The sequence below is a fragment of the Pelophylax lessonae genome (assembly GCF_965119305.1).
Source record: "Pelophylax lessonae genome assembly, chromosome: 2".
Taxonomy (NCBI): Eukaryota; Metazoa; Chordata; class Amphibia; order Anura; family Ranidae; genus Pelophylax; species Pelophylax lessonae.
The window spans coordinates 592236139-592251825 of record NC_138769.1 but is presented as its reverse complement, the minus strand read 5'-3'; the positions used below and the strand labels follow the sequence as shown (position 1 = coordinate 592251825).

Sequence of the window (15687 nt, the reverse complement as noted above, 5' to 3'; positions counted from 1 at the left end):
CATACAATTTTAACAAATTATACACCTAGTAGCTGTACTTTCTTGGGTTTCTTAGATTGCACTTCAAAGTTTCTTAAAACAAGAAAAATTTACATTTTTCAATAATTTAAATTTTTGCTACATAATTTACACACTTCATTGTAAATAATGCAGGATTCATTTCCTGCATTTTCTTCTATTTAAAAAGTATTTAATTAAAAAGGGTTTTTAGTCGACAAAGTCGATATTCATTGTGCGTGTTTACATTGAACACGTACAAAACATTCAAAAGTAACACATAAGCCAGTAAAAATAAAACATCAGTATCGATACCAGAAGGCTAACTTATCAGGGATGCTGTATCAAAAAAAGCCCTGTGTGCTAAAACTGCATGACCGTTTCAATCTAGTTCCATTTGGGTGAAGCAGAGATAAAGTGACTGTGCTGATTAAGTTTGACTGACAGAAGCAGTATGCTATCCCGCTGTTAAAATGGTTAGTAAATCCCATGGATAACATTGGTTAAGAAAGAAAAGGTTATGTTTAAAAGTACTAGTTATACAGGATGAATAGAGCTGTGATAAAATGAGAATGGATGCAACATTCCGTCTTCCCTAGTGCTCCATTAGTCCCTGTACATCTCAGTTTCCTTAAGATGTCACCGTGGAATAACTGAGTGACAGATAGGGAGCTGGTATGTGTTTAAGACCATTTGATAAAATCCGCTTTCAGTCCCTGAATGTTGCTGGTCAGAAGTCACTGAGGATGCTGATATCAGCAAACTCTTTCCTGTATCGGAATGAGTAAAGGCCAAGCAGGAAGGCCCACTTCATCGACATGAAACTCCATACGCAGGACAAGTATAAGCTCTTTGGATCCCTGATTGCTAGAAATAAAAAGAAAGGAGAAAGTCAGCGGCAGGATTTTATTTCCATTCCAAAAGAACGTTCACAATGCATACTAATGCACTAATACACTTCATATACTAAAGTAAATTGTAGCTTTTTATTGGATGGATAAACCAGTCTTTTCTTAGCGGCTGCCCATTTCCTTCCTTGGCGGAGTGATCTTAAAGCCATCATTACCAACAAAAGGATTTTGTTAGCGTGTTCAAAACCTTTTCCCTGTGTCGTTCCATTTTATTACACATAACCCAACTTATGAACCGATTTGTTTTGGTTTCTTTGTATGTATGGATTGCATGGGTTTTTACCGACATGTGGTAAAAATTTTATGACAGTAGCACCTTTAGAAATACATTTACCTAGAAAAATGGTAATGCGTTCAATACTTATTTTACCACACACACACACACACACACACATTACATACATACTGTTGTGAAAATTTTATTAGGACTAGTGTGGTTTTCAGGATGTGTTTTATGTATATTGTCATTATGGCTCCTGTTGTCGGTTTGCTTGCAATACACTCAGAGCGTGTACGGGCAAACCGGCATTGAGGAAAGACTACTGGCAGTAAAACCTTCCCTTAGATGTTTAGACGCATTCACTCTACATAGACATCTCCGCCGGCAAGCACTCCATGCGCTGGTCTGTTTGCCGGTAGAGATCTATGTGTATAGCAGTGTGGAGTTCAAGGATCAAGCAGCAAGGATATGACCGCCAGCAGGGGCCCCTGTATAATGTGCAGATTTATTCGCTCGGCGGGAATAGGTTTGCTCTGTGAAGTCAATATCAATTTCATATCTATCTACCTTTATGAAGGGATACATACGCATGTCTTTCTACTGTGCCTGATCAAAATAGTGGCAACAACATGGCTCTTTCCATGCAGATAGTCTCACGTCTATGGAAACCGTAGTATAATCCTATAAGGCATCTGAGCCTTGCCGAGTTGGATTTACGCCAGTAGTAGTGGTGGGAATACGTGCACAAGTTTGATCAGAGCAGCGTTCACAGTTCTACATGCTGGTTTCATTGTGTAGTGTTAGGCACGAATTACGATAAACGTGGGTTTCATTGTTAACTACGGTGTGCGGATTTCCACACACCAACGGCGGGAAGCCTTTCACGCTGTTCTGCTCATTCACGATCGTGCATTCCCTCCTTTCTATTGCATATTTGAATGTACACAGGTGTGTCACTGGTTGATTTTATGTGAGTAACTTATGTCATGAGACTGTACATTTGGAACTGATTCGCTGACAATGTATAGCCATCACTTCCTGCTGTTGTCCCTTTGTTGTCCCATAAATAAACGGAGCTCAGTGCTTTAGGCAGGACATTCTCATGATGATAGCAATATGTGATAGCATCCTGTGTCTCTATTACTGGATACTGCTGAGTGTACTCCATTACCTTACACAAGAGAGCAGAGAACTGCGTTTTTTAGCACAACAAGACTATTTACGCTTGGCATATATTAATATCCAAAAATGCACTTATGCGCAACTGAGTTATTTGCTCATCAAGCGTACATTAAGATCCAAGACCGTTGGCGAGCCAGGTCATTTAAGGAGCTGACAGAGTTTTTTACAGCTGGCCGAGAAGGGGAAGACGAATTGGGGTCAAATACAACAAAAAGGCAGTTTGGTAAGAAACTTATTTCAGCTTTTGAAATTTTTTTGCCCTGAGACCAGGATTTGTTTTCTCTGTGCGCTGTGTAAGGTAAACTCCATCCAGAAAAAAACCTTCTTTTGCTTCTCCTCTTTTTCTATAAGTACAAAGTTTATTTTGTGTTTTTAATATTTGTAATTTGGGGTGGGTGTATTGATTGGGGGGGGGGGGGGGAAGGGATTTTTGACTTTACGGTAAAATCCATTTCTCTGATGTTCATTGACGGACACCGCTCCTGATTCTTCTTAACCATTGGGTTATATTGCCCCCTACAGGAGTAGGACACTAGGAAGGAAAAAGCTTGACTATGCCTATGGGCAGTCCCAGGGGGTATACACCCACTCTCAGCTATAGGCACTCAATTTTGTTACAAGCAGTGTCAGATGAAAGCCAACTCCACAGAGGGGTGGGTGCTGTGTCAGTCAATGATCATCAGAGAAATGGATTTTACGGTAACTCAAAAAACAAGATTTTTGTAAGATCTTTGTAAAATCTTTTTCTCTGAAGTCCATTGACAGACGCAGCCTCCATCTTCATTAACTGAATGAGTTATGCTGCCCCCTGCAGAAGTAGTCTAGGCAGGAAAAACTTCAAAATGTACACACCCACGGGGCTGTCCCCACAGGCATAACTCACACACCCTCTACTCAGCAAACTAGTTTAGTTGTAAGCAGTGAAGAAAAAAAAAAAAACATCCCCATATCAGAGGGGGGGGGGGGGGGATGATGCGTCTGTCAATGGACTTCAGAGAAAAAGATTGTATGGTAAGATCTTACAAAAATCTTGTTTTCTCTATCGTCCATTGACAGACGCAGCCTCCATCTTCATTAGCTGAATGGGACATCCCGTAGCAGTGTAGGCATGAGGGGTGGGAAGATCGCAACCAGAAAGTAACGTAAACTCCAAGGCTAACTTAGCCCACTGGGTGACATGGAGCTCAACCAAACAACAGGAGCTCACCCAGGTTAAAGACCCCTAAGAGAAACAAAAAACATTCTCTTACGAAACAGCAACCTGCAAAACCTTGCAGCCAAAAGAGGCATCCGAAGATGCCAACAAATCCACCTTGTAGAATTTTGTAAAGGTGTGCACAGACAACCAAGTCGCTGCCTTACAAACTTGTACAACAGTGACCTGATGGCAAAAAGCCCAAGAGGCACTCAGCACTCTAGTAGAATGTGCCTTCAAAAGGGAAAGGAGGAACCTGACCCTTGAGTGAATAAGTCTGAACAACCATCTGCCTGATCCACCTCAAAATGGTCACAGCAGACGCAGCCAAACCTTTGCGAGGACTGTCCGTAAGGACAAAGAGTCCGATTTCCTAAAGGACTCAGTAACCATCAGATAAACTCTTAATCGCTCGAACCACATCCAAAGAGTGCAAGGCAAATTCTTTGGGATGCTTAGGCTTAGACATAAGGAAGTAAACATGATGTCTTCATTAAGATGAAAATCCGACACCACCGTAGGGAGAAAAGACCGATTAGGGAGGAGAACCACTTTATCCCTGTGCCCAACCAAATAAGGTGAACGGCAGGACAGCGCAACCAATTCAGATACTCTGCAAGCAGAAGTAATAGCCACTAGGAAGGCAACTTTCTGCGACAAGAAAAGCAGAGAAATTTCCCTAATATTCTCAAAAGGAGGCTTTGAAGAACAGACAAAAACCAGATTGAGATCCCACGGGGGTAACCGAGATCTCCTCGGAGGAGCCAGATGAGGATACCCCTGAATAAAAGTGTGAATCAAGCTATTAGTAGCCAACGGACATTGGAAGTAAATAGCCAAGGCCGACACCTGACCCTTAATCGTGCCCAACGTCAGTTGCTGCTCAACCACTTTTTGTAAAAAGGCAAAAACCCTAGCTATAGAAAAACAAGTGAGGGTGCAGCTGCAGCGATTCACACCATGAAATGTACGATTTCTTCGTACGATGATAGATCTTCCTGGACGTCAACTTCTTGGCCTTCAAAAGGGTAGGAATCACTGAGTCAGTAAGGCCTCTATCCCTCAACACCTTGCTTTTAACAGCCAAGCCGTTAAAGCCAGCGACCATAAAGCAGGATGGAAGATTGGTCCCTGAGACAGCAGATCTTCCTGCAGATGAAGTGTCCATGGAAGATCTACGACCATTTTTACCAGTTCTGCGTACCAAGATCGCCAAGGCCAGCCTGGTGCCCCAGAACGACCGGAATGCCTTCCACCGCCACCCAGCAAAGAAACCTCGGCAGGAGTATGAGCGGAGGGAAGGCATAAAATCAGCCGATACCAGCTCCAAGGAGCCACCAGAGCGTCTGGCCACAAACCTCTGGACCTGTTGAGACGAGACGAGACGCAAACAGATCCACCTCCGGAGTCCCCCACTGGGCACACAGGAGGTGAAACACATCCTGATGAAGGGACCATTCCCCTTGATCCAACACCTGACAACTCAGGTATTCTGCTTACCAATTCTCCACACCCGGGATGTGGCCTGCGGAAAGAGCTGGAACATTGGTTTCCGCCCAAACCAGAGTCTCGGCCACCTCCTTGGCCACCAGGACACTCTTAGTGCCCCCTTGATGATTAATGTATGCCGCAGCCGTGGCATTGTCTGACTGTATCCGAACCAGAGAACCGCGTAGCCAACTCGTCCAGTGGAACAGGCAAAGCTTGATCGCTCGGAGCTCCAGAATGTTGATCGGCAAGGAGGACTCTCCTGACGCCCATGTCCCCTGGGCACAGAGCTTTCCCAGCACTCCACCCCAGCCAGATAGGCTGGCATCCGTGGTGACCACCATCCAGAACAGCGGCAGGAAGGACTTGCCCTGACACAAAGCAGGAGACTGGATCCACCATGATAGAGTCGACTTCGTAAGAAGACTCAAACTAATCTTCCGGTCCAATGACCAAGGGTTCCTGTTCCATTTTGCCAGAATCTCTTTCTGCAGAGGCCTGGAATGAGACCGAGCAAACGGGACTGCTTCGAAGGTGGACACCATCAGACCCAGGGCCCTCATGCAGGCCTGCAGGGAGGACTGATCGGCTTCCATCAGCAACCTGATCGCCCTTTGCAACTTCTGAAGTTTGTCCAAGAGGAGAAAGACCCTCGCAAGAGTGGAGACGAGAGTCAGCCCCAGATAGGTCACCCATACGGATGACGATAGAGCAGATATTTCTTGAAACTGATCATCCACCCGAATATTTGAAGGGTCTGAACCGTAATAGAGATGTCCAACAGGTCTGAATGAGAGTCTACTCGCAACAGGAGATCGTCCAGATATCCCAAAATTTAGATTCCTCTCTGACGTAACAAGGCCAGCACAGGGGCCAGGGCCTTGGTAAAAAAAACTCTGGAAACGGAGGCGAGACCAAAGGGTAAATGCCAAAAATTGAAAATGCTCCTCTGCTACCGCAAACCAGAGGAATTGCTGATGTCCCTTGAATATAAGGACGTGGAGATACGCATCCTTGATATCGATGGAGGCCAGAAAATCCCCCTGATTCAAGGATGCCACCACCGACCGAATGGACTCCATTCAAAACTTCTGCAACCGCACAAAGTGGTTCAGAGCCTTGAGATCCAGGATTGGATACACCTTGCCCTCCTTTCTGGGCACCGTGAACAGGTTTGAATAGAAACCTTGAGAGTGTTCCTGTTGAGGAACCGGTATGACCACTCTTTGAGCCAGGAGGTCCTGTACAGCTTCCTGAATATCCTTCAAACGCTCTGGAGACAGGTGAAATCTTGACTGAAAAAAACCTGTCCCCCGGCTGGGGCCAAAATTTGATTTTCTACCCGGAAAAAATCAGTTTGCGAACCCATTTGTCTTGAACGACGGAAGTCCAGGGTTCCTGAAAGAAGCGCAGACGTCCGCTCACCCCAGAAACGGGTAAGGGCGCCCCTTCACGCTCAAGAGGACTTGTCCGCAGCACCGGACTGACTGGTCTTGGACTTGCCCCAGTGTTTTATATCCTCCAGAAGCTCTGAACGGCTTACCTTTTTCTTGCGCCCCAGGGGCACGAAAAAAACGTCTATGAGCTGTAAAGGAAGGACCCCGCTTAGCATGGGATGATTTACATTTAGAGGATTGAGGAAGAAGGGGAGTACTCTTCTCGCCAGTCAGACCCTTGATCAACTCATCCAGTGAGTCGCCAAACAAACATTCTCCCAGAAAAGGGAGATCTGTCAGGGCTTTCTTGGAAGCTTGGTCAGCCGACCAGCTCTTCAGCCAAACCATGCGCCGTAAGGCAATACCCACAGCAGAAACTCTGGCCACCAGGGGAGCCGCATGAGACAGGAACACCAGGGCCATCTGATTCACAAGTTCCATCAGTTCTGGGGGACAAGTCAGGGTCCAAGATCCCTTTCGGGACCCTAATCCATTCCGTAACTGAGATACCAAATCCATTCCGTAACTGTCTGTGATACCAAAACAGACACAAAGACCAGTTTTAAAATGGAACCCGCCAACACGTGAAGATGGCAGGAAAGGGATTCCACCCACCTGTCCACTGGAATCTTTCACAGGCACAATGGTAGATTTGTTCCAAACTAGAAACAGGGTGGTTCACCTTAGGTGGGACTGTCCAACGGTTGGAGACCGTATCAGCAAAAGGATACCAGCGTTTAAAGCGTTTTGGGACAACTAGCACGTGCTTAACGCGCCACCATTGGTCATTCACAATATCATGGAAAGTCTCGGGACAGGGAACAACCTTGCCAGACTTTTGGGTCTTGCGGGAGCCAAAGGCCATCCGTGCCCCTGCCAGCGTGGGCTCATCAGCCAATTTTAAAGTTTCCCTCACAGAAAAAAATCAGGGCATCCACCAAAGTGCGTTCCCGCGCTGCAGCTGAAGAAGACAGGTCCTCTTCACCATCTGACTGCGAGAACAGCGACCCTTCAGGTAGGGGGGCGTCCATGGTGACCACATCAGCCTCTGAATCAGAGGACTCCACCAAAGATGGAGAAGGCAGCGGCCATTTTCGGCTATCAATATTTTTTATGACCAAATCAACTTTTGTTGCCAGGTTTTCCAGAGCTGCTGAAATCGCGGCCAGCGACTGTGATCCGGACTGTCCGAGAGTCGCACAGAGTGGGACTGAGGGTGAATTTGCAGCCTGGGACTCCGTATACAAAGTAACAGAAAAACTGAGTACTGTCACTTTAAGAAGTGCCAATTGCGGTTCCCACCGCCGATCGCAGCGGTCTACAGAGTCCCCCTTAAAACATAAACAGCAGAGTGTGCAGGGATATGCCCACAAGGACCCCAGTACAGTACTGTACCACCTCCAGAGAGAACCCTCCTGTATGGCATGCAGCAGGAAGAAGAATCAAAGGAAGTGACCTCGGCCTGGATGTAAAAAAGGTCACGCTGCTAGTTGAGCTCAATAGGACTACACAGAAATGGTTGCCAATGCATTTTGATAGGAAGCTCAGGGAAAATGGCTGCACCATACAAGTCAATAAGAAACTATACACATTGCCCACACTTAAGATGGCGGCGCCCACAGCATGCCATGCAGCCAGGGACCCCCACAATAAAGGCCTAAAGAATCTACAAACAAGACCCAGCAAGCAACAAAGTACTATTGCCACCCCCCTCAGGACGCCAGGCATCTCAGTTACATAGCCCCCCGCGAAGGGCGGGAGAGGGAAACAGGGCACAGAGGCCGGGTACCCGACAGGCCAGGGGGATCTTTTAGGGGGTACAGGTCCTATTATCCCCAGGAGAGGGCCCACATCCCCCCCAAGGCCACCAGGGCCAAGGGGGGAGGGTCACATTTACTCACCATACCATGGACCAGGTGGGCTCCGCTCCGAGCAGACCACCTCCCACCCGAAGTCAGCCAAGGGGTACGCTGCGACTCCAGGTCGTCGTGTCTCTGCGAGGCATCCGCTCGCAGGCTCGTCCCCACCCGGAAAGGGCCACCATCGTGACATGGCCTAGTGCAGGACTATAACCTGCTCACGCTCGTGGGCCAGGCTGGGGGGACCATAAGGATCTAGATTATCCAGTGCAAAACGCCAACCGGCATTTCTTGCAGATAACCAGAAGGATCCCCCTGCATACTAGCTAGCAAGTGAGTATAGAGAAATAAAACAAAATATTCTGAAAAGAATAAAAAAAAGACCGAAGTCCCAGCAGGAAACCTAGGTCCTACTCCATCTCTAGGCAGAAACAAACTGGTTTGCCAAGTAGAGGGTGTGTGGGTTATGCCTGTGGCAACAGCCCCATGGGCGTGTACATTTCAATTTTTCCTGCCTAGACTACTACTGCAGGGGGTAGCATAACCCATTCAGCTAATGAAGATGGAGGCTGCGTCTGTCAATGGACGATAGAGAAATCCCCTTTTCTCTTTCGGTCATTAACGGACATAGCTCTTCTTAACCATAGGGACGTCCCAAAGCAGCGTTAAACATGAGGGGTGGGAAAACCTCAGAAAAAAATTCCCAAGGCTAACCATTGCCAACCAGGTAACAGAGCTCAACCATAAACAACTATAGCTCAACTGAAAAAACAATACACCCTCAAAGAGAACCAGGTCCTCTAAACAGCAGTCAGCAAAACCTTGCGGCCAAAAGAAGCATCCGCAAATGCCCACACATCCACTTTAAACATTTTGTAAAAGTGTGCACCGACAATCAGGTGGCCGCCTTGCAAACCTGCGTAACTGACGCTTGATGATGGAAGCCCAGGAGACACTAAGCGTCCTAGTAGAGTGCTCCTAACAGACAAGAGAGGAACCTGACCCCTGATGCAAAAGGCCTGAATGGTCTATCCGATTCATCTGGAAATGGTCGCAGAAGAAGCGGACAACCCTTTGCGAGGTCCGTCCGTGAGCAACAAAGTCTGACTTCCGAAAAGACTCGTAGCTGCCAGGTACACCCTAATTGCCCGGACCACATCCAAGACAAGTAAGGTAATTTCCTTTGGATGTTTAGCTTGGGAAACAGGGAAGGCAACACAATGTCTTCATTCAAATGACAGTCAGAGGCCACCTTAGGAAGGAATGATGGACAGGGGCGAAGCACCACCTTATCCTGTCGTTCAACTTCTTGGGGATTCACAAGAATAAACGTTGCCAGTTCCGACGCTCTGCGCGCAGAGGTGATAGCCCCCAAAAACGGAATTTTTGTAAAATCTTACCTGTAAAATTCCTTTCTCTGAGTCCTCCGACAGTCGCCGCCTCTTCATATTCGTCACATATGGGGTATTAGACTTTGCTCCGAAGGAGTAGCTAGGCAACAGAATATGTTAACAATAAAGCTTTTAACATATCCCACCCTCAAGGGGTGGTCCCCTCAGTCAATACCCTCCTACTTCCTGCAACCATATCTCAGTTTTTGTGGAATAGCAGTAGAGTATACAATCAAACCCCAAAGAGGGGCGGGGGCGGCGACTGTCGGAGGACTCAGAGAAAGGAATTTTACAGGTAAGATTTTACAAAAATTCCGTTTTCTCTTACGTCCTCCGACAGTCGCCGCCTCTTCATATTCGTCACATATGGGGACGTCCCAAAGCAGTGCAAACATGAGGGGTGGGAAACGCATCCGCGCCGAAAGGCAACGCAGTCTCCGCATCAAAGAAGGAACCTTACCAAAGGAAGGAAACCAGCTGGGCAACAGCAAAAAACAAGTGCTCAACAGGAGCAACAACCCAGGAAAAGACAAAAAACCAGGGGATACAAAACAGCCAGGAGTCCCCAACAAGGGACCCTAGGGAACAGCCGCACTAAGAACCTTGCGGCCAAAGGAAGCATCCGCCGATGCCTGAACATCTACTTTGTAGAATTTTGTGAAAGTGTGCACGGTCGACCAAGTCGCCGCCTTACACACCTGGGCTACAGAAGCCCCATGACGACAGGCCCAAGACGTACTCAGAGATCTAGTAGAGTGCGCCTTCACAGGCACAGGGGGAACCTTCCCCTGCAAAGCATAGGCCTGTTCAATGGTCTGCCTGATCCATTTGGCGATGGTAGAGGCCGAAGCCGCCATGCCCTTCCGAGGACCCTCTGGAAGAACAAACAAGGAGTCCGTCTTTCGAAAAGACTCAGTCGATTTAAGGTAAACCCTTATCGCCCGAACAACATCCAGAGAGTGCAATCTCACCTCCTTTGGATGTTTAGGCTTCGTGCACAACGAAGGCAAGACAATATCCTCATTAAGATGGAATTCCGAAACTCGTTTCGGAAGAAAAGAAGGATTAGGTCGCAAGACCACCTTATCCAAATGAATAACCAGGTACGGAGACTTGCAGGACAAAGCCGCCAGCTCCGACACTCTGCGAGCCGAAGTGATCGCCACCAAAAAGGCGACCTTTTTGGACAACATAGACAACGAGATCTCCCTGATCTGTTCAAAAGGAGCACGTTGTAACACAGATAGAACGAGATTCAAGTCCCAAGGGGGCAGAGGATCCCGCCTCGGGGGAACCAGATGCCGCACACCCTGAACAAAGGTGCCAACCAATGGGTTGGAAGCCACGGGACGTTGAAACAGAACGGCCAGAGCAGACACCTGACCCTTTATCGTAGCCAGCGCCAAACGCTGATCAACACCCGTTTGAAGGAAAGACAGCACACGGGACACCGAGTACGTGCGGGGTGAAAACCCCCTGGACTCACACCAGGCAAAATAGGCCTTCCAAGTACGGTAATAAACCTTCCCCGAGGAAGACTTCCTCGCGTTGATTAAAGTATGGACGACCTCCGGCGAGAGACCCCTCTTCTTCAGGACCTCGGTCTCAACAGCCAGGCCGTCAAAGCCAGCGACTGTAAAGCAGGATGGTATATCGGTCCTTGAGACAGTAGATCGTCTCGAAGAGGCAGGCTCGACGGGGCGTCGACCGCCAGATTCACGAGGTCTGCGTACCAGGACCGGCGAGGCCAGTCCGGTGCCACAAGAATCACCGTGTTGCGTTCCGAGTGTAACCTGCGAAGGAACCTGGACAGCAACTGAATCGGTGGAAACGCGTACATCAGCCTGTACTGATGCCACGGGGCCACTAAACGTGTCCGACGCGTCTGCCCGAGGGTCGCGCGTCCTTGCCACGAACCTCTTCACCTTGTTGTTGAGACGAGACGCGAACAGGTCCACATCCGGAAGACCCCACTTCGCGCACAACATCTGGAAGACAGCCGGGTGGAGAGACCATTCCCCCTGATCCAGGGTCTGGCGACTCAGATAGTCCGCCTGCCAGTTCTCCACTCCCGGAATGTGAACCGCCGTTATCGCCGGGACATGAGTCTCGGCCCAAGACAGAATGTCGGCCACTTCTCGAGCCGCTCGGGCACTCCTGGTGCCCCCTTGGTGGTTGATGTAGGCCACCGCCGTGGCATTGTCCGTCTGCACCCGAACCGGGCAACCCTGCAGCCGGTCCGTCCAGCGATGAAGACAGACTTATCGCACGCAATTCCAGAATGTTGATCGGAAGGGAAGACTCCCCCTCCGACCAAGTCCCCTGAGCGGACAGAACGCCCAGAACTCCACCCCAGCCCGACAGGCTGGCATCCGTGGTGATTACCGTCCACGAGATCGGACGAAACGACTTGCCCCCGGACACCAACGGGGACTGGAGCCACCACAGAAGGTTTCCTCTGGTGCGATGGCTCAACGAGATTTGAAGATCCAGAGATTGAGGTCGCCCGTCCCACCTGGACAGGATCTCCGCTTGGAGACCCCGCGTGTGAAACTGGGCGAAAGGAATCGCCTCGAAGGCCGAGACCATCAATCCCAGACATCTCATACACGTCCGCAGAGACGAGTTCGGAACGTCCCTGAGGGACCTGACTTCCTCCCGGAGAGTCCTGAGTTTGTCTTCCGGCAGGAAGACCTTCGCCTGCACCGAGTCCAGTATCATTCCCAGATAGGGGAGACGAACCGACGGACTCAGTGTCGACTTTGGAAAATTTATCGTCCAACCAAACTCCTGCAGAGTTTGCATCGTGACAGACAGGTCCTCCTCCAGACCCTGGCTGGTCGCAGACCGAACCAGAATGTCGTCCAGATACCCCAGGACAGAAACGCCCTGGGCCCTCAATAATGCCAGAACCGGTGCAAGCACCTTGGTGAAGACCCGCGGAGCCGAGGCGAGACCAAAGGGCAACGCCACGAACTGGTAGTGATCCTCCGCAATGGCAAATCGAAGGTACCTCTGATGACCCTCGAAAATGGGGATGTGAAGGTACGCATCCTTCAAATCGATGGAGGCCATGAATTCCCCCGGAACCAGGGCAGCCACCACCAACCGCAGGGATTCCATGCGGAACTTGCGAACCCGCACAGAGCGGTTCAGAGCCTTCAAGTCCAGAATCGGACGAACCTTGCCCTCCTTTCTGGGCACGGTGAACAGATTGGAATAAAACCCCCGAAACCTGTCCCGATGAGGCACCGGAACCACCAACTCCCTGAGCCCTCAGGTCCCGCACCGCCAGGTGCAGGTCCCGCAAGCGCTCTGGAGACAGTTGAAGATTTGAGGGAAAAAATCTGCTCTCCGGCCGAGAGAGAAACTCGATCTTGTAACCAGATCGAACGATTTCCTGAACCCATCTGTCCCGCACACGGGCCAACCAGGGCTGAAGAAAACCGAGCAAGCGTCCCCCCACCCCAAAACTGGGTGAGGGCGCCCCTTCAGGCCGAACTGTTATGGGCTGCAGGTCCGGATTGGCCGGACTTCTGTTTACCAGACCAGGGCTTCTTCTGAGAGCCTTGACCTTTTGAACGGTTTGCCCTTGTAGTGCGGCCGAAAGGCACGAAAGGACCCCTGAGGGGGCCGAAAATTAGCATGCTTCTTCCCAGAAGCCCCCTTAGCCTTGGGGAAATGGGGCAAGAGAGTGCTCTTACCCCCGGTGATCCCCTTAATCAACACATCCAGGGACTCCCCAAAAAGGCGAGACCCATCATAAGGCAGATTGGCTAAGGTCTTACGTGAAGATTGGTCCACCGACCAACATTTTAACCAAACCAGGCGGCGAGACAACACCGCCACGCTGTGCACACGTGCAGCCAACGGAATCAGGTCCAGGTCCGCATCACACAGATACATGACACCCTGGTGGATTTGATCCACCATATCCAGGGTCGCCGGCGAGGCCGAGTCGGCCACTAGGACGCGCCTAAGCATCTGCGTCCAACTTGCGATCGCCTGGGCCGCCATGAGAGAAGCAAACAGAGCCTTAAGCATAGAACCCGTAACAGAATAAGTATGACGGGCAAGAGACTCCAGTCTCCTATCCGTGGCATCACGGAAAACAGGGGAATCCTCTGCAGGAATCGCAGTGGCTTTGTTCAAAACCGCAATTGCATGATCCACTGGTGGAGGCACACACCACCTTTCATCAGTGGAAGGCTAAAAAGGATAACGCAGCTTGAATCTACTTGGTACCGCAAAAGGTTTGTGCAGATTGCGCCATTGATCCTTAACAGCGCGCTGAAAATCATCATTGCAGGGAAAAACCTGCGGCGTCCTGCGTTTCCTCTGCGTCCCATAAGCCACCAAGGCAGCGGGGGGACACACTTCGTCCTGCAAACGCAGCGTTTGCTTAATGGAAGCAATCAACTCATCCATGATTGCAAGCTCTTCAGGCGAGCCAGGGGGAGAATTATCAACCCCCTCAACTTCAGCCTCCACCTCAGACCCCACTAGATCAAGAGAGGAGCGGGACCCCGATAAGGAGGCCCCTGCCATAACAGCCCCATCACCTTCACCCTCAGAATCAGAGGAAAGAGCAACTCTGGGCCTTTTAGTAGATTGAGCAGCCACCAGCATTTGCACCTGAGCAGCAAGGCCAGCCACAATAGTGGCTAAATCCCCCCCTGGGGGGGAAACTGCGGTCCCCTGGCTTTCCACCAATACTGTAGGAAATTTGCCCTCCTGAGAATCCATTGCCCCTGTAATGCCAGACAACCAAGGGTTAACTGCCCCTTTTAAGCAAGCGCGGCAAGCGCAGCCCACCGCACCACACTCAAGCACAATGAGACCCCCACAGGGAATATGCAAACTGAACACAGGCAATGGATAGCAAGAACAGAAGGATAAAACCTGAGGAGATCCTCGCCGCTGCTGCTGCCTCGATCGGTGTTCCTGGAAAGAGGAAGTGATGCTGCCAGGGCGCTCTATGTAAGCCTATGGAGGCTACAAGAAAATGGCCGCCATGCATGTAAACCATGCGGCCGGAGCGGGTGTAGGCAAAATGGCGTAGTTTGGCGCCGAAACCGCCGCTCCACAGTGCATTAAAACACACATTACATTCCAATATCAGAATACATGTCAGATCGCCGCAGCGATCGCTGTATATGCCCAAACATGCCAAAAAAACATGCCCCACAGCACACAGCTTCTCACACTGACCAGTCTGACACACACAGTGTCATACAGCTCCCCCCCCCCCCCCCTTGCAGCCCACAGCATGCAGCCGAGAGATAGGGAGACAAGCAGTGTGAATAGAGACAGGTTACACAGTCCCAGACTGACACCCCCCCAGACAGACAGGTCCCCACATAAATACACTTACCTCACATGGCGTGGGGAACCCGCACAGGCGAACAAACCGCTGCACATGAGGCAGGGAGAGTCGCAATTCAAGACGCACAAAATGGGGGTTAAGAAACCGCACAGCGTCCAGTGAGGTAGCCACCTCACCAATCATCCCTGCACCGAACAGGGATGGGTCGTTCACTATGCCAGGAGCGTTACCTGGCTGAACGCTCGATGGCAGACTGGGAAGCCACTGACCCACGACCTGCGACCAGGGGGATCAGCCCGAGACCCAGTCCGCATGATCCTCTTCATCCGAAGAACTAACTAATGCTGACAAAATAACAGCTAAATAAAGGTAGAGAGAAAAACTCAAACAAAATATTAAAAAGAAGAAAGAGTCTGGTACAGAAAGTCCCAGCACAGAGAGAGCCAGCCACTCCTGACAAGCTAGACATTAAAACTGAGATATGGTTGCAGGAAGTAGGAGGGTATTGACTGAGGGGACCACCCCTTGAGGGTGGGATATGTTAAAAGCTTTATTGTTAACATATTCTGTTGCCTAGCTACTCCTTCGGAGCAAAGTCTAATACCCCATATGTGACGAATATGAAGAGGCGGCGACTGTCGGAGGACGTAAGAGAAAAAGGCTACCTTCCGGGCAGCGCAAG

The 15687-nt window shown here is 49.8% G+C and overlaps 1 protein-coding gene across 1 annotated transcript in view; it reads right to left on the bottom strand.

The window, feature by feature from the left end:
- Window positions 1-636: 636 nt before the first annotated feature.
- SLC48A1 (solute carrier family 48 member 1) overlaps window positions 637-15687 on the bottom strand; it is a 65756-nt gene continuing 50705 nt past the window's right edge. Inside the window, exon 3 of the mRNA XM_082247319.1 lies at window positions 637-864. Within this exon, the coding sequence (XP_082103445.1) occupies window positions 728-864 (137 nt within the window). The 3' untranslated portion in view covers window positions 637-727. The remainder of the gene's footprint in view (window positions 865-15687) is intronic.